The sequence below is a fragment of the Artemia franciscana genome, chromosome 12 (genome assembly GCF_032884065.1).
Source record: "Artemia franciscana chromosome 12, ASM3288406v1, whole genome shotgun sequence".
Lineage (NCBI taxonomy): Eukaryota > Metazoa > Arthropoda > Branchiopoda > Anostraca > Artemiidae > Artemia > Artemia franciscana.
This window is the reverse complement of record NC_088874.1, coordinates 21534944-21560222: the sequence shown is the minus strand read 5'-3', so window position 1 is coordinate 21560222 and position 25279 is coordinate 21534944. Positions and strand designations below refer to the sequence as shown.

At 35.0% G+C, this 25279-nt stretch overlaps 2 protein-coding genes across 4 annotated transcripts in view; one reads left to right on the top strand and one right to left on the bottom strand.

The window, feature by feature from the left end:
• Positions 1-8967, bottom strand: part of LOC136033844 (ribosome biogenesis protein BOP1 homolog) — a 55285-nt gene extending 46318 nt beyond the window's left edge. The window contains exon 1 of one of the 2 annotated variants that reach the window (XM_065714796.1): positions 8882-8967. The gene's annotated coding sequence lies outside the window, so the exon portion shown is untranslated. Of the gene's footprint in view, positions 1-8813 lie in introns of both variants that reach the window. The other variant, XM_065714795.1, reaches the window with a different exon arrangement.
• Positions 8968-8970: 3 nt separating this feature from the next.
• On the top strand, positions 8971-24707 carry LOC136033845 (uncharacterized). Of its 2 annotated transcripts, none has more exons than XM_065714798.1 (4): positions 8971-9077; positions 15212-15581; positions 19212-19387; positions 24486-24707. In XM_065714798.1, exons 2-4 carry the CDS (start codon positions 15217-15219, stop codon positions 24626-24628), a joined length of 684 nt encoding a protein of 227 aa, XP_065570870.1. In that variant the 5' UTR covers positions 8971-9077; positions 15212-15216; the 3' UTR covers positions 24629-24707. The 2 variants fall into 2 exon arrangements, with proteins under 2 accessions (XP_065570870.1, XP_065570869.1); XM_065714797.1 differs by lacking the exon at positions 8971-9077 and adding an exon at positions 13434-13485.
• The last annotated feature ends 572 nt before the right edge of the window (positions 24708-25279 follow it).

The window sequence follows — 25279 nt, the reverse complement described above, 5'->3', positions numbered from 1 at the left end:
TTTTGTTAAACCACAAATCAATCCAGCTAAAACTAGTTATAATTTCTTTACACACTGGTTTCACTTTGCTCAGAAGTTTATGGATGTAATTTTATCATATACAAAATTTTTAGATATTACAGATCTTACTGTCTCAGTCTGAGCTGACGAAAAACATTTCAAGTCCAGTGCTTCCTTTTGGTCAGGGCAGATCAAATAGACCAAGTTCTATTTGATAGAAAAGAAACAGTTTTTGTCCCTTTTCCTCAACACAAATGATCCCTGAAAGACAATCCCTGAAATTCCCATGCTGATTGAAAAATATACAAGTTTTGGTTCATATTTGGGGGGCAAAGCCCAACCCAAATGTTGATTCAAACAATAGGATCCCCTTCCCTAGAGGGAAACAGATTTAATTCTTCAACTGTTTGAAAAAAAAAGTTCTTGATCCTTTTCAGGCTCAATATTTGAGTTAAGATAATTTTTCATTTCTTTTTTTTTGCATACTGATGTCCCCTTTGGACCCAAGAATCATAGATACAATTCCCTAGCTAAAGAGAAAAAGACATTTTTGTACCATTTTTGGAAACCTCTTAACCATATTTTGTTCTGTGCATTAGGTCCCCTAGGCCTAGAGACTTAAGGGTGCAGATTCTAAGCTATTCACAAGAGAGCTTAGGGGAAAGGGGAGCAAACTAATATTTCTTTTTCTTTCTACATTTTCTGGCACCTTGGGAAATCAGACAAGAAAATTTCTTTTCTTATGCTTCCAACCTAAAATATACTTTGAGTATTTAGTTCCCTGTGATCCAACAACAAATAGAAGTAAGTTTCAAATTGGTCAGAGACAGAAACTATTTTAACCCATTTAGGATCTCTTAACTCGTTTCCAACAAATATTTGAGGTCTTGTTGACCAACAAAACAATTTCTGAAAGTTCTAAGCTTACGAAACAGGCCAGCAATTTTTCTACAATATAGATGATCAGTGAATGATGGTCAATTTCCATAATCTAGAGTGCCTGCCCCTGGGACTGCATGGATTGTGTTATTTGTCAAGGCATATTTACTGAATCTCTCCCCTATTTTCAACAAAATGGCTATCTTGAAATTTTGGCCCAAGACCTTGGAAGTTTAAAGGGATACCCTGGGTAAAAAGCGCACTAAATAAGAGCTAGTCACCTCCCCCCCCCCAAATACTTTCAGTCCTTAAAAGGGATTTGGAGAATGAAAGTTTCAGGACTGAATTCAGACACTCAATTTGCCCTAGTAAGGTGTTTTTGAACTCTTATCTCCTTTACTTCCCTATTTCTTATGGCTTAGAAAACTGTATAGAAGATGGGTTCTAACATTTAAAACACGTTTTCCCTTAATTTTCGGTTTAATTGGTTTGAGTCATGTTCTTTCTTTGATTCTAGGTTTCAAAACGGTTTTTTCTTTGATTCTAGGTTTCAAAACAGAAAACTAATAATTTAAATAGGATTTTATGGCAAACTAGGATATTTAGTCATATTTAGAACAAATTTATCAAAATTCTTATAACTTCATAGATCAGAATTTAGCAAAGTTATGAGGCTCAGGTCATTTTCCTTGTGCCTCATTTGTGTTATAAGCTCATTTTTAACGTTTCATTTTTATAACACAAAGCTTGTCTGAATTCATCAAATTGTCATTGTCCTTCAGAGGGGGAAGGGATGGAGCTAGACATGTCAAGTCTAACATTCAATTATCAAGTCTAATATTCTAAATTGTTGATTTTTTTAGAAAGAAATTCTATGCACTTTTTAATTATGCAAATATTAAATATTATTTCCTTTAATTCCTTGCACCAGCATTACTACTACTACTACTAATAGCTCACTGTGACACCAAGCCGCCTGAGGCCAACACAGCTAAGCAAGCTCCTCCTCCAACCCATTCTATTCAAGGCCTCCCACGTTACATCCTCCCAGGAAGTTCCCATTTCCTTTAAATCTTTATTTATGACATTCTCCCAGCCGAGACAAGGACGACCTGCTTTCCATTTAGCCCCAGACAGACGGCCAAAAAGAACTATCATCCTTCATTTGCAAAACATGGCCTGGCCATCTCGACCTTTCTTTCATTAGACCCCTAGGAAGCGGGATTGAACCATATTTTTTGTACAGCCTACTGTTTAAAATACAGTCAGTCAGCTGGGTACCCAGAACAATCTATAGGCAATTTCTCTGGAAAACATCTAGTAAATTTTCACCTGCTTTTCAGAGCACCCATGCTTCAGAGCTATATTTGACCATTGTTGTCACTGTAGCTTCCAATATTCTAATCTTGGTCTCTAATTAACTTTCCCGTGCTCCTTAAGACAAAGTCCGAAAATGATCCATATAAAGGGGGATAGAACACATTATTAACTCATTATGTTATACAAAACCAGTTGCTAACCTCATTTCCCACCTTAACCGCAGCAGTGTTATTTTCCTACATAGCACAAATCACTTTAATATTGCTAATTTAATTCTCTGTCTATTTTCTTGCAAAAAAGTAACCTGAAACTTGGCACAATTTACATAAGGTATTTTTAATTCTCTTTTTGGCAGCACTCTTTGGCATGGCCTCTGTTTAACTAAAGACTAAAACGAAACACAAATTGGTACCATCCAATTCACCATTATATTCAAATATAATGAATGCTATGATAACAGTTGCATCTTCTCACTCAGACATAACCTTAGGCTCAGGGATGTCAGCAGAGAGGAGGACATTTGGGCATATCCCCCACGAAATCCAGAGTTTTCCTAATTTTTTTTTGGCACTTCTTATCCAAATTATCAAAAAAATAGTTTCTGGATTACCCCCCCCCCTGTTACCAAAACAAATCCTGAACATTCATGCCTAAGTCTTAAAAAAATTGCTGATTCTGTTGGTTTACACTCTCTTTTTGAGCCGACTAATAATGAACAATAATGCTTAAAAAAAAACATAGTTTTGTATATAGCCTATGAGTATATGGACTATGGTAGTGACCATTATGTTTGGAAATAGTTTTGACAAAGGAATCAAATAGTGCTGCTTTTTTTCATTATGGTGTTTAGTTCATCAAACAGTTTGTGGTAACAAACTGTAGTAAGGAGCGACCTGGCTCAATAGTAACCGAAACTCTAAAAAATGGAATTTTGATACCAATACTTACATTAAAAAAATCCCATTTTAATGCTGATTTTAAATATATAACTTTCATCAAGATTAGTCTTACCTATCAAAAGTTACAAGCCTGAGAAAATTTGCCTCATTTTAGAAAATAGGGGAAAACACCCCTTAAAAGTCATACAATCTTAACGAAAATCACACCAACAGATTCAGCGTATCAGAGAACCTTATTGTAGAAGTTTCAAGCTCCTTTCTGTAAAAATGTGGAATTTCTCATTTTTTGCCAGAAGACAAATCACAGAATATGTGTTTATTTTTTTTTCCAGGGGTGATTGTATTGACCCAGTGGTCCTAGAATGTCGCTAGGGGGCTCATTCTAACGGAGATTAAAAGTTCTAGTGCCCTTTTTAAGTGGCCAAAAAATTGGAGGGCACCTAGGCCCCCTCCCATGCTCATTTTTTCCCCATAGTCACCAGATCAAAATTCTGAGATAGCCATTTACGCTAAAGTTTTTTACTGTTTTGAGAAGTAAAGTCAAGAGAAAGAGTCAAACTTTAGCGTAAAGAGCAGGGCGTTAAGGAGGAAAAGCCCCTTTCATATACGGAGTAATTTCTGTTCGTTTTAAGATTTAATGTCGCTCCTTACTTTCATTTAAAAAAACCTGTTTTTATAAAATTTAATTATTAGTGGAAGCCATAGACAAAACAGTTTGCAAAAGTAAACTTTACATCAGTTTGCAAAAGTAGCAATTAGTATATTTAGAAATGGTGTTAAACAATGCTTAGAGTGGCATATTCATGTTTTACTCAGAAAACAACTGAGATCAGCATTACATTCATTAGCCTAGAAGACTTTCCTCGGTGAGGGCATGAGCTTATTTGGTAAATTATCTGGTGTTTTGATTAATCTACTAGCCAAAATTTAAACATAACCCCTCAATGCATCTTTTAACACTGATTACCCATGTAAATGCACTCTAAACTCTCCCTCCCACTAGGGAGAAGATATGGTTTTTATGGGCCAGACATAGCCTTAAGCTACAAAACTTTGCTGAATTTTATTTTTCTTTTACGTAAATTTTCTTTATTTGCCATTGCAATCAACTGTTGATGAGAAATAAGCATTGAAAATAATACTAACCAACAAAATTAAGGTAAGTTTGGAGACAATTCTATTACTTACAAAGGGAAAAGGTGATTACACTACCCAATGCCTTTTCTTGTGCTCTTTCCAAATATGATAATCAATTTACATGCAAGTCCAATTTCAAGCCCTTAAATGGACCCTAAAGTGATACCCACTTTCTGTCACTACTTGACAGTAAAAAAATGCCATTATATTCCTTACTTTATGCTCCTTTTGATATAATAGTCACTACCCTGACAATACGTTCTACTTGCCCCCTAATAGTTCCATACATAGTTCTAAATAATGTATTTCTTCATTGTTTATTGTCTTGTGATCCATAATGTATTTTTATTTAACCTAGGATTGCTGAATTCTTGACTCATGAAAACCACCCTGCCTAAGTGATTTAATGGAATTGTGGGAATTAGATGCCACTTTAGGGTCCATTTAAGGGCCTTAATAGAATTTACCGGTGATTAAATAAATAAAACCAGTTTTTTCAACTGAAAGTAAAGAGCCACACCAAAACTTAAACAAACAGATATTATTGTGTATATGAGGGGGTTCACTTCCTAGTCAATACCTTGCTCTCTATGCTAAAGTTCAAATTTTGTTACAATTCTTTAAGAATGACCCATGAATCACAAAAGCTGTTTAATTAGAATAAATAGCTCTTTTGAAAGAACTACAAGAACTTTACCATAAAGATCAAGACACTGACTAGGGGGCAAAACCCCTCATATATGTAATAATTTCTCTTTTTTTAACGTTTTAACAGTTGCTCCTTACTTTCAGTTGAAAAATTTTTTATATACAATTTCTGATCTTTTTTAAATTATGTTGAGAAATCCATCACCCCCTACATTAAAAATTCCTTGCCCCACAGAAAGATCCTCCCAAATAACCCCCATCCCCCAGAAAAATTTCCCCTAAAAACGTCAGTACGCTTCACAACCACCAATACTATATGTAAACAATGGGCAGAGTTCATAACTTGCAGCCCTTCCCCTAGGGACTGTGGGGGATTAGGTCATCCTATTTAATAACTATGTCTTTAATCAAAGACATAGTTATTAGATTTTTCGACTATGCTGAACAAAATTTCGATTGAGTGACTCTGGGAAAATGAGCATGAGAGGGGGCCTAGTTGATCTCCAGTTTTTTGGTCTGGGAACTAAAACTGTTGATTTCGAAAACTGCAATATTTTAGGGCCACTGGGTTGATATGATCACCCCTGGAAAAAACAAGAGCTAAGAGCTCATATGACACTTGTGATAAGGTCTGAAGAGCCAAGAGCTCATATGGTATGAGCTCTAGCAAAATTATAAGAATCAATAGATAACTTTAAAAGGAAAATCGGAGGCTTAATGCCGGTCAGGATTTAAAATAAGAGCTCTGAGTCATGAGGTCCTTCTAAAGATCAAAATTCATTAAGATCCGATCACCCACTAGCAAGTTAAAAATACCTCAATTTCTAATTTTTCAGCTCTGTGACAGGCCTACCAATTTTCATTGTCCTAGCATGTCCAGAAGCACCAAACTCGCCAAAGAACTGAATCCAACCATCTAATTCCCCCAAAGAGAGCGGATCCAGTCTGGTTACGTCAGCCATGTATCTACAACATTTATAAGCATTTCCCATGATTTCTGGTTTCCCCCTCCAGCCCCCCCCCCCAATGTCTCAACAGATCTGGTCGGGATTTGAAATAAAAGCTCTGGGACATGAGTTCCTTTTTAATATCAAATTTCATTAAGATCCAGTCACCTGTTCTTAAGTTGAAACCTCAATTTTTCTAACTTTTCCAAATTAAGAACCCCCAGCTCCCCCAACAAGAATGGATCCATACCAATTATGTCAATCTTGTATCTATAACTTGTGCTTATTCTTCCCATCAAGTTTCATCTGATATCTCTTCTCTAAGCGTTTTCTAAGATTTCTGTTTCCCCTCGCCAACCCTTTATGTCCCCAGATCCAATTCTGCCCCCCTTTATTTGGAAAAAATAGAAAAAATGAAGTATTTTTAACTTTCAAATGGGTGGTGGGATCTTAATGGAATTTGAAGATTGGAAGGATATGTGTGTCTCAGAGCTCTTATTTTAAATCCCAACTGGATCTAGTGACATTAGGGGGAATCTAAAATCTTGGAAAATCCTTAGAGTGGAGGGATCAGGATGAAACTTGGTGGGAAAAATAAGCACAAGTCTTAGATACATGATTGACATAACTGGAATGGATCTGCTATCTTTGGGGAGTTGCAGGGGGGGGGGTGAATTGCAGGGGGGAGATCTTAGAGAAATTTGAAGTTTGGAAGGATATTGTGTCTCAGAGCTTTTATTTTAAATTCCAACTGGATCCAGTGACATTGGGGGGAACCTAAAATCTTGGAAAATGATTAGAGTGGAGGGATCAGGATGAAACTTCCAGGATGAGTCCTAGATACATGATTGACATAACCAGGATGGAATTCACTCTCTTTGGGGGGTGTGGGGTGGGGTTAATTCTGAAAAATTAGAAAAATGAGGTATTTTTAACTTACAAATGAGTGATTGGATCTTAATGAAATTTGATGTTTGGAAGGATACCATGTCTCAGAGCTCTTATATTAAATTTCAATCTTATCTGATAAAGGGGATGTTGGGGGGAGGGCAGAACCTAAACTCTTGGGAAATGCTTAGAGTGGAGGGATTGGGATGAAACTTGGCAGGAAAAAATCAGCACAAATCCTAGATACCTAAAAAATTAGAAAAATGAAATATTTTTAACTTGCAAAAGAGTGACTGTGTCTTGATGAAATTTCATGTTTAGAAGGACCTTGAAACTCAGATCTCATATTTTTATCCCAACTGGGTCCAGTGTCATTAGGAGAGGGAGACCAGAAATCTTGGAAAATGCTTAAAGCAGAGAGATCAGGATGAAACTTGGTGGAAAGAATAAGCATAAGTCCAAGATAGGTGACTGACATAACCAGACCAGATCAGCTCTCTTTGGTGGAGTTGGGGGGGGGGGGGGGTAATTCAGAAAAATAAGAAAAATGAGGTATTTGTAACTTATGAACGGGTGATCAGATCTTAATGAGATTTGATATCTAGAAGGATCTTGTGCTTCAAAATTCTCATTTTAAATCCCAACCAGATCCAGTGACATTGAAGGGAGTTGGAGGGGGAAGTCACAATTTTTGGAAAACATGAAATCAAGGTATCTTACAGATGGGTGATTGGATCTCACTGAAACTTGATATATACAAGAATCTTATGCCTCAGATGCTCCATTTTCAGGGACATAATTGGACAGAATTGGTGGATCAAAAATACATCTCTATTTTTCTGGAATGCCAAAGAATTTTACCAACAGTAATCATTCCCAAAAAGAGGTCTTTTACCTTATGCCTCCTGAATGAAGGGCTATGAAAGAGAAATTAGCACCATTAGTAGGGGCTGTAGGGTCTAGTGCTGTATTCTTTACCTTTTTTTTTACTGGGAATGGAATCTTTTAGCCTAGGCTATATGTTCACCAATAGAAAAGACCGTGGTATGTGGCTAGAGAACTTAATGGAGAGAAGGAAACATGTTAAGATCATAAAATAAACAGAATAATCAAAGCATGTATATTTTGCATGTAGCCTTGCTATGCCTTACCCTTAATTTCCCCTAATGTGCAAATATATAGCCCAAATTATAGACTATATTCATTGCATTTTGCCACCCATAACTTTTTTTTTTTATCTAGTTTTGTTTTTATCATAGTTGATTCAATTTATAGGTAGGCCACATAGGTAGAAACAGCTGAGACACATTGAGAGAATAGATAAGAAATATATAATTTGGGCTATATATTTGCACATCAGGGGGGGGGGGTAAAATATAGCAGAGCTGCATGAAAAATGTGTTAACTATGATTATCCTGTAAATTATGAAATAAGAATTGATTTCTTAAGATAAGGAACATATAATTTGGGTAATATATTTGCACATTAGCAGGGATTAGGGGTAAATTACAGCAAGGTAGCATGCAAAATATGTTAACTATGATTATTCTGCACTCCTGTCTGAGTGGATTGGTGTCCTGGATTCAGGATCCTTTGTCTCAGAGGGTGAGGGTTCAAATCCTGTATACTTAATTATTTGGTTTAGGATGGGGGTCAGTGGCATGACTCTGTAAGCTCAGCCAGATTCAACCCAGTTCTAAATGGGTACCTGGAGAAATCTGGGGTAGGTAAACAGGAAGGGTGTGCAAAAGCACAGGATGGTTGGCCCCCACCCCCCCCATTGCACTTCCTGGCTGAAGGACAAAGAAACGGAGATCAGCACTGTCAGTAGGGACTGTAAAGTCTAATGCTGTAGGCTATTCTTAACTTTACCTTTATTCTGCATAGCCTAGTAGGCTAGCAGAAGTAAGAATTGTTTTCTTAACATGTTTCCTTCTCTCCAGTTAGTTCTCTATGCAAATACCAAGAGCTCATCTAGAATTCCACACAACCTTAGGCCTACACATAAGGAAGAGTGTATATTTTTGAAACACATCTTTTTGTGTTATATAGGCCTACATTCTTGACTTTCATTCACCTAACCAAGCAACTTACCAAATAGACCCCTATTCTGTATTACAGGTCCAAAATAGTAGGTGGAAAGAGAAAGAAAATGGCGTTACTTTTAACAACAGAAATTAACCGCAAGCTAAAGTCTATTTCATAAAAACTAGAACACGTGCTTAATTTATATTTGATTCTTCTGCTTATCTTCATACATCAGAGGAGCCTAGTTTCAAAGATATTAGAGGGCCTCTCCAGCAGATAAATTTAAATCGCTAATTGTTCCTGTAGTGATTTTTATAACCATTTATAAAGGTAGGCCTATACCCTTCTTGAGAAGGAAATATGTTAAGAAAACAATTTATACTTCATAGTATGTATAATAATTATAGCTAGCACATCTTGTATGATGCCCTGCTGTACTTTGCCTCAACCCTCTCTACTGTGCAAATATAGGCCTATAGCAAAAATTATACATTCTCCATCTATTCATCTGTGTAGCCTACCTGTAAATTGTATCACCTGTGACAAAATAAGAACTGGAAAACAAATGAAAGCCTGTTTGGCAGAATGCATTGGAAATAGGCTATAGGGAAATGTTTAGTTTCATCCCAAGTTGTCTAAAGTGGAAACTATGCTGCAAATCAGCATAGTTTCCATATTATAGCACTTAGAAATGCGAATTCTAGAAGCACATCCATCTCTTGTTGACCCTCCTCCTCCATGGGGTAAACTAAAAATGCATAAAGTGGGCAGAATTTTGAAGCAAAGGGGTTGGGGTTACCTTAAATTGCAGCTTGGAGCATCTAAGGATTTTTCCTTGTAGAAACTCCAGAGTTGAGAATACATGACACATAGTTGAATACATACACTTGACTAGCAGTTTGATGTTGCTGATTTGAGTGCTTCCCAGTTATACTTCCATTCTTTTTTGACCATTCATTGTGCCACTTTGAGGAGAAATGCCTGGATAACTGCAAGTTATGTCCCCTTGTATGAGAATTCTGAGTCCTGACACCCCCTTTTCTTCAATCAAACAGAGTTGGGAGTTTCAGCTTGCATAGCCTTGTAGGGTAAGGGAGCTCATGCAGTCCACTCACCATCTTAGTGACTCTTCTCTGGACAACTTCAAGGATTTTAAAATCTTTTTTGAAAAAGAGGGATGCAAGGACCATGCCTTTCTCAAGCCTTGGCCAAACAAGTCCTTTATGCAAAAGGCTCAGAATTTTAGGAGAATAGGAGTAAATTTTTCTTTTTATAAGCCCTAGTGTTGAGCTAGCTGATGCTGCTGCCTTCTTTGCCTTCTTTGCATGAGTCTAAATTTAAGATGATTGTCAACAATTACTCCTAGGTCACATTCTTCTGACACCAGAGAAAGAAGCTGACTGTAAAGAGAGTAAGTTGTATTGATATTCTTGTGCCCAAAGTGTAAAACATGACATTTTGACACATTGAAAGTGAGTAGCCAAGATTTTGCCCACATGCTAAGGAGATAAGGTCTTTTTGAAGGTGGGAACTATCCTCAAGAGTTCTAGCTGGACCAATTACCTTGGAATCATCAGCATATAGAATCACCCTGCTTTTCAGCACTAGAAGAGCATCATTTATGAAAATATTGAAAATGGTGGGGCCAAGAGCACTACCCCATGGAGCCCCACTAATAACATTCTGAGAGGAGGAGAGAATAGGATTGTGATCTGCATCAAACAGTCTTATATGCTGAAAACAATTCCTCAAGAAATCCAGAATCCATTTAAGAATTTTTTCCTCCAAAGCAATAGATTGTAGCTTAAGCTCAAGTCTCCTATGACAAACTTTGTTGAATGCTTTTGAAAAATCAAGAAGGATCATGGCAACAGGGATTCCCAACTCCAATAGTTTTGTAATATAGTCATATGACTTGAGCAGATTAGTGTCAACTGATCTGTTGCATCAGAAACCATGTTGAGAGCTGTTGAGAAGATGATTCTGATCAAGATGCTTAATAACTACTTTGTTGACAGTATGTTCAAGAAGCTTAACAACAACAGAGGTATGGGCTTCCTTTCTGAAAGATCACAGAGTGTCTAGAGTTTTTGATTTGCAAGGAACTCCTCATTTCTCTTCTCCCACAACTGTATTAAGTGGCATGCCCCAGGGCACTATTCTTGGACCAACACTTTTCAACTTCTATATTAACGAATTACCCACCCTTCTTTCAAATCTTATTACCCTTTACACTGATGACTCAAAACTAGTTGGAAAAGCGGCTACTCCCTCTGACCAGCAATCAATTCAAACAGATCTTGATAGTCTAGTAAGATGGGCTAACATGTGGCTTCTGACTTTCAATGTTGACAAATGCCATGTAATTCATTTTGGCAAAAATAACAAGCATCATAAGTATTTCCTTCAAGACAACTTCCTTTCTGCTGTTTCTGATGAAAGAGATCTTGGGGTTATTGTAGATCACCAATTAAAGTTTAGCAGCCATGCTAAGTCCGTTTCATCTTCTGCAAATAAAACCCTCGTATCATAAAAAGAACCATCTCCAGCCGACACCCTAGAGTTCTTATGAAGTTATATAAGGCGCTTGTACGTCCACGCCTTGAGGTTGGAATGTCATTGGCAGCCCCTTTCTTCAAAAAAGATAGGAAGTTGCTTGAGGATGTCCAGCGTCATGCCACTAAGATGGTTACCAACATGAATAAATTTCCATACAAAGAAAGACTACATCGTTTGAAGCTGCCAACGCTGACATACCGACGGAAAAGGGGTGACATTATTTTAACCAAAAAAATCCTCTCTAAAAATACCCTTCCAGGTCTCTTTGCACAGCCCTTGCATTCTGGTACTAGAGGACATTCTTTGAAGCTCTCCATGCAGCGTTCCACGAGTAGACATAGAAGCCACTTCTTCAGCCAAAGAATCATCAATATGTGGAACCAGCTCTCTGAAGAAACAGTTTCTGCTACTTCAATTGACATGTCCAAGTCCCACCTTGATAGGGAATGGCTCTGCCAGGAGTTCCTTTACAATTGGGAAGCTGCAGAGTCCTCCACAAGAGTCTAATCTAACAGCCACAATCTACACCAAACGAATTCTTTTTTTTCTCATGGAGCATCACAAGGATGGATAATCCTTATATCGCTCCAAGCTGTGATTTAAGGTAATTTAAGGTAATACTAATAGGCTGGTAATTTTCTGCAGAATCTTTCCTTCCCTTTTTGTGAATGGGGGTAATATGTGCCACTTTCTGCTCTGTAGGAAGCTTTGCACTATCAAGAGATAGTCTGATGAGCTTTGAAAGTGGGTATACTATTTCTGTTCTGCACTCATGCAAGAGATGGGGATGGAGGCCATCTAGGGGGTTGTACAAAATATATTTTAAATACTAATTCCAGTTATCACTGGTAATTTCTGAATAGTAGGAAGTCAAAAGATAAGTAAAAAACTCATGCATCCATTAAAGTAGCAGGCAGCAGGGCAAGGTCTTTTCTAATCAACTAACAATTCAACCAATCAGAATACACACCTTGCCCTGCAGGGCTCATGGACTAATATGCTTCACTCTATAGGTAATGTTATCTGTAAGCAAAATTGGACCTTTGTTTTGTTCAGTTTCAGCTGTCTAGTTTAAACTCAAAAGTGAAAGTGACAAATTTTGGATATTAACATTAATGGATGTTTGAATTTTTTACTTATCTTTCAACTTCCTACTATACAGAAATTACCAGCAATAACTGGAATTAGTATTTGAAATATAACTCCAACCATATTGTACAACCCTGACTTTTCCCTTGACTTCAATATCCTGCCCACTTTATGCATTTTTAGTTTGCCCCATGGAGGAGGAGGGTCAACCAGAAATATATATTATTCTAGAATTAGCATTTCTAAGTGCTATAGTATGGAAACTATGCTGCTTTGCAGCATAGTTTCCAGTTTAGACAGCTTGTGATGAAACTAAATAATTACCAGAATATATAATTTGGGCTATTTGTTTGCAAACTAGGGGGGGGGGAGATGTAAATGTATGAGCAGTCCACTACACAAGCAGACATGTTAAAAAAAAACAATTCTTGCTTCATTATATGCAAAATAATCCTAGTTATCATATTTTCCAGTAGAACCATTTATCGTCACTTGTTTCACTGTTGTACAATTATTTTCAACAAATTGATATAGATTTGACCATATTTATCCATTTTCAAGTAGTTAAAATCATCACTGCCATCAACCACAGACATTAGTTGGCAAATATTGATAAATCAGGTTAGGTTTAGGTTAAATTAGGATTAGCTAGATGGATCTTGGGTGCTTGTTTTATAAATGATTTTCAAGACTTGGAGAGCAAACATAAATATTGAAAAATGTGATTGAAAGACTGGAAAAAGGTGAAAGAAGTGAAGATAAAGGTTTTCTTGCTGGAAAATATGTTAACTAGGATTGTTTTGCAAAATATGAAGTAAGAACTGTTTTCTCAAAATGTCTCCTTATATAGTGGACTGCTCATACATTTACACTGGGTGGGGGAAGAGGGAGTAGGTAAAGTATAGCAGGGTTGCATTCAAAATGTGTCAGCTACAATTATTCTGCATATTATGAGGTATGAAATGTTTTCTTAACATGTTTCCTTCTCTACAGGTCCCTCTCTAGGCTTATACCTTTTAAAACGGATGTAGAATGAAAGTTGCTGAATAGCTTATGGTCAACATTTGTGATTACCTTTACTTTGAAGAAGGTAATTACAAAAACAGATTACAGAAATTTTCAAAAAGAGCCAAAAAATCCTCAAGAATGACATTATTTTTGCTGTGATGTCATTTTGGGAGGGGGGGAGGAGGGTCCAGGCTCTTCTTTAAAATTCCTACAAAGTTGTATTCAATATAATATTGTACTATTAAGACTAAGGAAAATAACAATTATGGGACCAATCCTGAATCAGCTATAAATGGCAATTTGCTCTCACCCAACAGTTTTTTTTAAACATGTTTTTGAACTTTTGGTTACTATTGACTGTTTTATCCTTTGAGGCCCCCATTCAGGGCTCAAAATGTAATTTCCCTCAGAATCGATTATTGAATTGTGAAAGAGCATAAAAAAGAGCATTAATTGATGTAATCACTTTCAGCCTAGCTGCATTACGTTATCTGCAACAAATTTACTGATTAAGGACAAAGGTTTTGTGAAATTGTTGGAATCATTGGAAATTGGTAGATGAGAGAATTCAGTAACACGAAACGTTTGATTAAAGCTTGAAAGTGGTTTCATTAACAAACAAAATAGTAACTTTTCCTCTAAAGAGGGCAAAGGGACTAGTGAGCTGTAAAAAGTATGCATATTTTTGCAAATCAGTTCAATGGTATAATTTCCTTGGTTATTGGTATTTTTATTATCTGTTATAATATAAGGGAATTTAATTTTAGATCATCAGAATTAACATGACTAGAAGTGACACCACCCATGCCTTCTGAGGACCACATTGCACTTTACTGGAAAAAAAAACAAATAAATGAATGAGGATTGATAGTTTCTGTTATTACATATACTGAGATTACATACACATATACTGATATATAGTATATACATATACCAATATTTATTCCTTAAAGTTTTAATAATTTTTAATTTAGTAAAACTGAAAACGAGAAAACATTTTCGCATGGGATTGCCAGACTTACTCATGTTAATTTCTGCTCGTGTTGAGTTTAACTCAGTTATTTATTGTAATCTCTGCTTGTTTTGGATTTTGTTTATTTATTGATGGTGATTGGTGGTAGTTCTGAGTATGGAAGATTATTTGACTTTATTTCTGCTCATTTTTGGTTCAATAGAGCTCTTTACTTTTCATTGAAAAACTTATTTTGTGGAAAAAGTTTTTAAATTAATGTTCAGAAAGATTGATGAAGATAGTTAGGAGTAAAATATTTTAACAGTAAGGGTGCAATCAAATGAAGCTCTGTCTCTGATCAGAAAAGAACAAGATTATGTCAAATTCAATTTGGCTGTTGTAAACTAAACTCTACTAATTTGCTTGTTTTCTTTTTTCTATGTCTAAAATTTGGTTTATATTTTTTTTATACAATGCTCATCGCAAGTTTGACATTTGATATTGACGAAGAGAAGAGGAAACTATGGATTCTGGTAGGGGATCCTTAAATTCTTACATCTACAAATAAGGTCACAAGTTTGATTCCTAGTTTTGTGATGTTACCAAGGAAAAGGTGAAGTTCAGGGGCAAATCTCCAAGATTTTTATTGGGGGGCAAGAGGGGTTCAAATCTAGATAGTCAAGAGGCACGGGCTGTATAAAACTTTTTTTCTAAATTATTAAGGGGTAACTGACCCTTCTTGTCAAGGTAAGGCTTGGGTAGGATAACCACAATTTTGACTAGAATGGAATTTTTTCTTCCTTTTTTTTTTGTTTTAATCTCAGTGCACCCATAACGATCTTTTGTATTTTTCTAGTTTCCATGGATCCAACTAGAAAATTGCCAGTGCCACTAAGGACAAGACCAATAGAATATTTGGTGAACACAAATGATAAAAATGAGGTTTTAAAAAAAGTAAAAGAATTTCTAGCCCCGCGAATACCTCAGCCCAGTGGGCTTGACAACTACTATGATTTTAATGTCATTTTGTCTGTCAATGACAAAAGCAAAACTCTAACAACCCAGAAAAAAAAGAAAAAGAAGCTTACTTCCAGAAAGAAGCGGGAAATAGGACTGCATAAACTCCCTAAAACTGGAGCTATCACATACAAGAAGGCAACTGAAATGCATAGTATTTGGTGTTGTTACTTTAAAGATTTACTGGGCATAGAAGAAGATGTTAAGGAGTGAGTAGAAGTAGCTGTTTTTTCTCTTAAATGTTCTAAATGAAAAATCAACAAAAGGTCTTTTAAAGGATGTATTCAGTAATAATAAACCCTGAAACAAACAGAAACCATCATACAAGTCAAAGTTAAAATGAATAATAATTACTATGAGTGAATAACTGAAATCTAAAATGAATTGATTTAAAGTTATTATTTAAGCCAAGTTTAAAATCAATTGGAAATACAACGGTTAAGATTGGGCTACCCTATATTAGAGTGGCGAAACCCTATATAGGCCAGTGTATTCTCCTGACGAGCCCTTATGTCGGGTGTTGCCTCTGAATTATTTGTCTATATTATTTTTTCTATTGTTTGGTAAATGACGACTTATACTTATTGACGACATGACTGCCTGTCCATGGATTATTCTTTATGGTTGATTGTGTGTGGCTATGCTGTTTGACCTATGTGATTGTATGGATGAGTAGGATTGAGGCCTCATTCAAGTGCTGGTCTATATTAATCGCTAATTTAGGAAAACAGTCTTCCTTTTCTCCTTCTGTCTCTCTTTTTTTTTTTTTTTTTTTTTTTTTTCTTTTTTTTTTGTGTTTGTGCTGTTGCATTGGTGATTTCTCTTTTCATGATATATATATATATATATATATATATATATATATATATATATATATATATATATATATATATAATTAAATAAATTAAAATACTGATCAAGTTCCAAAACAAAAAACTAAAATAAATAAAATTATGACTATCAAATTAATTGTAGTACTATAAATGGAGATTTATTTTCGTCTTGGTTTTTTCCCCTCCATCAGCACCCAAACCCCCTTAAGGCCTAAAATGTTACTTTTACTTTACTAAATCATACTTGTACTATACTATATCTTCAATAAGTTTTTTCAACCATAACGTTTGAATAATCAAAGTGCTTATTATTGTTACATGAAAAAAAAACCTTGCTCCATTTGGACTAACTTCGAGTTGAGAAATTGATATTTAATCCCTCTTTATTCTAAAGAATGTCTTTGGTCTACACCTCTATTATTGGGAACGGAAGGGGGAGGGGGGATGCGGGTTTCCCATTGCGTCAATCTTTTTCTATGTAAATAAAGGATTACATTCACATGCCTACCATCACAAAGGTAGTAAATTGGGAGCAGGGCATTATGAGACTCACTAGAAGATTTCTTTGGAGTGGGGGGTGGGGGTGGTAATTGCTACCAGGAGCCTTGTTTTGAGCAGATTTAAATAGGGCCTAATAATATTTATCATATCCTATTTATATACTATATTTCATGTCTTTTTGTTTTAAAGGGGGTGTCGCTCCCCTCCTGGCATCCATGGAGGACATCCCTAGAAACAGGGTTCGTCTTTAAAATCATGGAAATGGTGACACTATAAATGATTTTGTATATTCCAGCCTCCACCCTCCTAAATAGATATGCAATAGGACGATTTTTTTTCAGGGATGAATGTCATTCTCGAAGCATTGTAGTACGAATATTAAACTTGAGTGTAAAAAATGGGAGTTAAGGAGGTATTAGTTGTCATCTTTCACATTCAAGAGAGCCTTAGGTCAAACAGCTTGTAGTAACAAACTATAAGTAAAGACTAACCCTTCTCAATAAAAACAGAAACTCTAACAAGTTTCGGTTATAACATATGGAAAGACAAAATACATTATTCATGCTGATTCTGAGTGTGCAAAATTTGTTAATTTCAAAGTTACCTACTAAAAGTTATTAGCACATGAGAAATTCAATGTATATGATATATATATATATATATATATATATATATATATATATATATATATATATATATATATATATATATATATATATATATATATATATATATGTATATATAAACAAGTTTTCTCAAATGAAAATAAAGAGCTTTTAAAACTTACAGCAAACAGAAATTATTCCGTATATGTTGGAAGCGCCCCCTCGAACCCCTGCTCTTTATGCTAATTTTTCATAGTGCTTTAAAAATTCTTCCCATTCCAATTCAGCGGCTCTTGTGCTTGATCAGTCGTTCTTAAAGAATCAGCAACAAAAGTAAACTTTAGCGTAAAGAGCGAGGGATTTGGGAAAGGGCAGCTCATCTCATATACTCAATAGTTTCTGTTTATCTTATGCTTTAGTTTCAGTGAAAAAAAATTGCTGTGGTAAGGGTGAAAACACTACCCTTCTTTGTGGTAAAATATGTTTGTTTTAAGTTTGGCTTAAACGTTCAATGCAATTTCTATTCATTTTAGGTTTCATTCCTACATTCTTATTGAATTTATTATTGACCTCATATTAGGTTTTATATCTTGCACAGTTAATTTGTGCTCGTTTTAGGTTTTAAATTTGCTGTTTATATTTTGTGTTTTTTTTTAATTATCAATGAAAATGGAGTATATTTCTTGGCTTTTGGGGAATCAGCATGAGATGCAGTTTTTTTTCTACTAGCTTTAAAAGGGTGAGATACTTCTTGCAGATAAACAATATATGTGAAGTCTAATAGCCAGGAATTGTCTAGTAAAATCAGTGTGTCTTGTAAGCATGAGTTTTGTTAGTAATGATGCTTCTTTTTATTAGTTAAATGGGTTATCTAAATCTCAAAGATTTTTTTGAACCCAGTCTAGACGTGGGCCTTCACTGAGGCTTCTGGCTTTCTTTTCATCAGATATCTGCATCAATCCGTATTTCTCATAAGGCAAAAAAACGTCTCAAGTCGTTTCCATATCGAGATATGGGGGGGCGGCGACCAAGTTTATCATACGATCTTGTCCATTTTGAGTCAGTTTTGTCCAACATGTATGGATTATTATGTCTTCTAAAAGTTCAAGTCTCGCCAAAGCTTGATGAAACCAAAACCTTACTTTCAATTGTCTTTTTGTCTTAGAATAAAAGTAACTATCTGTGTTTCGTTGATACCACATCCTGAATCACGATATGGGCCTGACGTTCAATCTTATTGGGACATTCTTGGTCCTATTTAGAGCTTAGTGTACAGGGATTTTCCCTTTTTGCCCCTCTATCTAGTTGTGACTTCGTAATAACAATTGTGAACGCAAGAGGACAAAGAACCACTTGGCTCAGCTGTGTGTTCGCCCCTTCGTCATATCTATTATCGCAAGAGAACCCTGCTCTGGGTTCAAGTAAGCAGATGGAGCTAGGGAAAAAAAAGAAAAAGAGAATTTACTTTATAGCAAAACCAGTCTCAATCTTATGCTGCTGTCTTCTAATTGGAATCTGATCCAACCTTGCAAAATACCCATTTCTTTTTAATTTTTCCAGACTTGTAGCTACGAGTAGAGTCTACGAAACTTCCTCATTTTATGTGACAAGTTTGTCAATGAGCTAATCAGATAAATTATCAGATTAATCAGATAAGTATATTCGATTTAATGTAAATGGACTGAACAAGATTTCATTTTTATTGCTTGAAAAATGTATAATTCAGAGAATTAAAATTATTTATTATTATATTCAATGGCAAATAGATTTTTTGTCGGTTTTTGTATCCGGACGCTTTAGGAAGTTGTAAATGTATAAAATGAAGGTACAATCAAGTTACGTTGAAACTAAAATATCGAAAGAGCGAATAGTAAACTTGGTCATTTTATGATTTTTATAGACTCCCAGTTTCCAGACGAGAAAAGATTTATGAGGTGCTCCCGCTTGCTGACTTCCAAGGTTGTCTTTTAACTGTATGTGAAGCAAGAAACTCATCTCTTCTTGGCCAAACTGGAATTGTCATTTTGGAAACGAGAAATACTATACAGATAGTCTCAAAGGATAACCAAATTCGAAGTTAGTATCTGGTCTCATTGCGCCATCTTTTTATAGTAACATTCGTCCCACATAAACTTTCATCCTAATTACAATCTATATGAACTGTTTGTCGATACAACGCACTTATCACACAATAACTATCTCATGACAACATTGGCTCATAAAAAATTAAGTAGTTCGTTGGACAAAGCATAGTAGTTCGTAAGGAGCTACCCGAGCTAATAGTAAACAAAACTCAGCAAAACAAATTTTAATAACTATACAGGTCTAAAAAAAATTAACTATTGATGATCCTGTTATGATGGTTCTAAATATGTAAACTGGTTCATGTTTGATATGTAGCACATATCCTGGTGGATATGTAAATATGTAAGTTTAAAGGCTTATAAATATGTAAGTTTTAATAAATCTTTCGTAGACAGCGCTAGGTACCAACGGAAAAACACGACTAGTGCCATCTTTGCTGGAGTCCAGTTCGAGTTCACCTATCACTCCCTATTATCATTAAATGAAAAGAAAAACAGTTTATTTTTAAACAAAAATAAAGAGGACTTCGAAATTTAAAACGATCAGAAAATATTCCATATAAGAAGGGACTGTTTCCTCAACAGGCTTTCGCTATTTACGCTAAATTTTAGCTTTTGGTTTCCAATGTTTTAAGAACGTATGCTCAAACACAGAAGCAATTGGAATTGTATTAGAAAGCTCAAAGATGGGAAAGTGACCGCTTTTTTATTCTCGCATTCACTTTAAACAGCACAGTTTGCCGTTCAAATGGCAAAAAATGGCGTTTAAAAGGCAATTACTAAATAAGACTTTGCAAATACCCATTAAATTTATGTGTTGTGCTTACAAATGTTTTCAGTAAAGCACTATAAAGCTTATGTGTAAAGAGAAGATGGTTAAGGAAGGGGCGGCCTTTTTCAAATACGGAATGATTTTTCTTTATTGTAAGTTTTGTTGTCTCTCTTTGTTTTCATTTGAAAAGAATTTTTGTATCTAATATCAATAAGAAGCAACAGGTGACCTTTATATTTAACCCTAGCAAGGGTGATTGTAATATAAAGAAGAACCGATCAAAAATGGATTTTTTTTAAGGCCAAACGAGAATACTGAAAAAACACACAAAGCACATATTTTGAAAGGCACAAACAAACAAAAATTAGTTAAGGAAAATGCCAAAAATACAAAGAAAAGCCAAAAAAAGGAAAAAGTCAATGTGGGAAAACAAACCAATAAAACCAGTAAAAAAAAAAAGAAAATTAAAAGATGACTAAAATTCAATAAAAGCCAAAAGTCAGTAGAATTAAAATCAAATACTTTACTATCATAAAGCGAGTCTTTCACCAATATCCGCGATTTGAGCAAAATCCGAAATTTGTACTGCCATTGACGACTACTAGCGAATAAAATAAAAAATTATTCACTCAGACAAATAAAATCATCAATGAGATAAGTTGGAGAGGCATGAAATTTTATTCCTGATTTTAATAATTGCATTCCTTGCAGATACCCTTTCAGATTTAAGTGGTTGATGACGCGTTTGATTATGTGAATGCGAAGGTGATTTAAGGCTTATTTCAGGGATTACTAAAGTATTGGCTTCTGGTTGTAACTGTGTTTTTTCGTGATTTGTAGCATTGTCTATAAATTATCCTATTTGTACGCATAAACGTTGTCCATTGAAACAAATGGATGGGATAATTGTCAGTTTAAGATGAGATATTACTCTGATTAACTTCATTATTTGAGCTCAAATATTGATAGTGGACTCGATTTCGAAACCTTTTTAATTACTAAGGAATTGCAAGGTCTTATAAAATTTGTATCAATCTTTTTTTAGTTATATTGGAGTTGTATGCTTGTTCCAATGACCTATTTACTTATCCTTCATGGGATGAAAATAAGCTTTTAACAGAATTTTTAAAACGGAATTTAAGAGTTTACAAAACTTCAAACGACATCACGCTTGAAATAAGTAAATAAAAATAGAAACTGTGCTCAGAGAGCGAGAGTTGTCCAGGTTTAAATCCACCAAAGGCAGAAGTATTTGGGTAGTTGTTAGTTTTTCAACATCTAATTTTTGGCTTAAGTAACCTACTATGTTTCAAAAATACTCAAAATAAAATGAATTTCAGGCCAATAAATAACCTATTTTCAGATCAAACTCTCAGCATAAACAGCAAAAAAGTAGAAAACCTTGTGACCCCCTCTCTCCAACTGGGTCGTGAGGGATATGTTCTGAGTCCCCAGACGAAAGGAATATATTTTTGAAAGATTGAAGTTGATTAGCCCAGTCGTTTCCAAGATAGCCCCATTTAGCCTTTTTGAAAGGGCACTTCTTTTTTTCTTCTTTGAAAACCCTTTACTTTAGCTGTTGGTAGTATATATATTTTTACAAGGATCGGAGAAAAACAAATTTGTTGTCTCTTTAGCCCCCTGTCCCTCCGATCCCTCGAACATAATTCCGGGTCTACTTTTATTAGAATGAACTAAAAAATTCGCGTACACTAAATTGTATGAACTATGGTTGGTTACAGTCAATATGCATTATTTTGAGTGCCTAGGAGAAAGAGGCCGCTAGCTTATGAATACTTTGAGAGACCATTGTTTTAAGTTGTAAGACTCTTTGCAATGACCTACTGTTTAAATTGGACTTATATCAGAAGCGAACATTCGCTAACGTTGATAGTTGTTGTTGGAAATTGATTCAGATTTGAAACTTCCAACTAAAGTGACGGTCTACAATCTTCCAGATATATTCGTTTTTGTTGTCACTTCGCGTTCATCCTTCTCTGACAGAACACACAAGTAACTAATTTACCTACCGGTCCGGTTTTATGTGTTACAGGGGCTATGGCAATAATATGACTCAACTTTATGCAGTTTTTGGCGAAAGAAAAATTGTTGCTAACAATTCGGATTGATAAATCTATAACTATATATATCACATAATTTTTTTTTGTCAGTGTACACCTTAGAATTGCATAACCATGGAATAGAAAGTATATAGACCTCCTGAGCCATTGATGACGTATAGGGCTTCGAATCGATGTTTCCGTAGCTGGCTATTGAAACATAACTATGTGCAGTCAGTTATGTAGGGAATGGGGATGTAGCCAACCAAACCCTCTTCTAGAAACAAAGCGCATAAAATTCTTTTGGAAAGACTATTATTTCTATTTAGATAGGGTGTGTTATGGTGCTTTGATAAATCTCCCCCTTCCCCCTTCAAATTTAGTTCCATACCACAATTTCCTACTTAATTGCCTTTTCATGTTGGAAAATCCTCATTAATTAATGCATATTAGTTTTATGTCCTAAGTAAACTTTATCTACACTTTTGTGCAATGTTTTTAAATTGTGTTTGTACTAAATATCTTACGGTTGGTCAGCGATAGTCCTAAAAAATAATACTTTTAGGATTCGAGGAGGAGAATATATTTGCGATTTTTTCTTTGAGAATTCAACTCTTTCTGTAGGTTCGGGTGAGATTGTCACTTTTGCCATAGAAGTTTGCTTTTATTTTAATAGTTTTAACTTAAACCCAAATTCTATAATCATTTTCGAGACATGAGCAAAGTTTTGCACCAGACAACTTGGCTTGAATTTTTTGTTTCTATTCTTATATTTAAACACTGCAAAAAAACCTACTAAAGCAGCCTATGTATCCTAAGAACCAAACAAGGTGAGGCAAAATGGACTAAGTTAATCAATCTAGCTGATCAAATAGTCCGATCAACTGTAAGTAGGGAGCGACCCGGCTCAGTAGTAACCGAAACTCTAAAAAACTGAATTTTAACACCAGTAAATACATCAAAAGAATCAAATTTTCACGCTGACTTCAAATATATAAGTTTCATCAAGTTTAGTCTTGCCCATCAAAAGTTAAGAGGCTGAGAAAAATTGCCTTATTTTAGAAAAAAAGGGGGAAACAACACCTAAAAGTAATGGAATCTTGATGGAAGTCACACCATCAGATTCACCATAACAAAGAATTCTACTGTAGAGGTTTCATGCTCCTATTTCCAAAAATGTAGAATTTTGTATTTTTTGCTAGAAGAAAGATTGCGGATGCATGTTTATTTGTTTTTTTTGTCTTTTTTTCCAGGGGTGATTGTATCGACCCAGCTGTCCTAGAATATTGCGAGAGTGCTCATTCGAACGAAAATTAAAAGTTGTAGTGTCCTTTTTAAGTGATTAAAAAGATTGAAGGGCAACCAGACCTCCTCCCACGCTTATTTTTTCCCAAAGTCACTGGATCAAAACTTTGAGATAGCCATTTTGTTCAGTTTAGTCGAAAAATCTAATACCTGTGTCTTTGAGAATGACTTAATCCCCTACAGTCCCCTGGGGGAGGGCTGCAAGTTATGAACTTTGCCCATTGTGTACATGTAGTATTGGCTATTGGGAAGTATACAGACGTTTTAAGGGGGAATTTTTTACTGGTGGGTCCCGGTGGAGGGGGTTACGTGGGAGGACCTTTCCATAGAGAAATTTTTCATGGGGAAAGGAAATTTTCCATGAAGGCGTTACCGGATTTCTCAGCATTATTGAAAAACGGTCAGAAATTAAAATTTTTTAAAAAGTTATTTGAGGTGAAAGTAATGAGCAACGTTAAAACTTAAAGCGAACAGAAATTATTACGTATATATAAGGGGGTTCGCCCCCTCGCCAGTTACGTCTCTCTTTACGCTAAAGTTTTTTTCAGTACTTTCAAAAGACCTATTTATTCTAATTAAACGGCCTTTGTAATTCAGGGGTCATTCTAAAAGAATTGGAACAAAACATGAACTTTAGCGTAAAGAGCGAGGTATTGACGAGGGGGTGAAACCCCTCATATATGTAATTATTTCTGTTCGTTTTTAGTTTTAATGTTACTTCTTACTTTCAGTTGAAAAAAAAATGCTTTTTATTTAAATCTTTCTTATATGAACTGATCAAAATAAAGGTTTTATACATATGTGTTCTGTTCGTTTTTAGTTTTAATGTTACTTCTTACTTTCAGTTGAAAAAAATTGCTTTTTAATTAAATCTTTCTTATATGAACTGATCAAAATAAAGTTTTTATACATATGTGTTCCTTTTATCGTCTTCATCTGATTTTTTTTTTCAGTTTTACCAAAAATGTACACGAATTTCAGATTCACTTTCCTTGGTCTTGAAGTTACGTTGTTTGGACGAAACATGACAACTAAGCCTGGCGCAAGAGCTAACTTAAGGAAGGTCAAACAAGGAAAAACTATATCAGTTTACTAAGAAAATATATGTAAGCAAGTCGTTATGAAATTAACTTAAAATATGTCATATTGTTTTCTAATTAAAATTGTATTGTGTATTTGAAGCCACGTTGGCTGTGATTATTTAAATGGTGGTATTTAGAACATAAACTATAAAGGAGAGCGAAGAAACTAAGAAGAGTGTTGCGAATTTTTTGTTAGTAATATCCAGTTGTTTGTACAAGAAAGATTTTCTTAATCATGCAGGGCACAGAAAATATTTGTCAGAAAATCCATTTTATAACTATCCATGCGAGTGAAAAGGAGGGGTACATTGCATTAGAAAAAAAAATACTACGGTATCTTTAGAATCAGAATATATACGAAAAAAAGGACAGATTTGAACTTTGTGGATAGTGGAGATTTTCGGTAAATATAAAAAAAAAACAAAAAAAAAACCTTTGTTGATATAGTTAACATATTAGACAAGAAGTTCCGAGCAATGCGTAAATCTAACATATCTGTTTACTTCTATACTCATGATAAAGTCAGTAGAAACTTATCTATTTTTAGAGTGGGGGAGGCAAAGATGTCAGGATTTGAGGGAGGGATGTCACCTTGAAAATCCTCGTTTTATTCCTTTTCAGTAACTTAATTTTTTTACAAATATATTTTAAGTTGGAAGTAATTT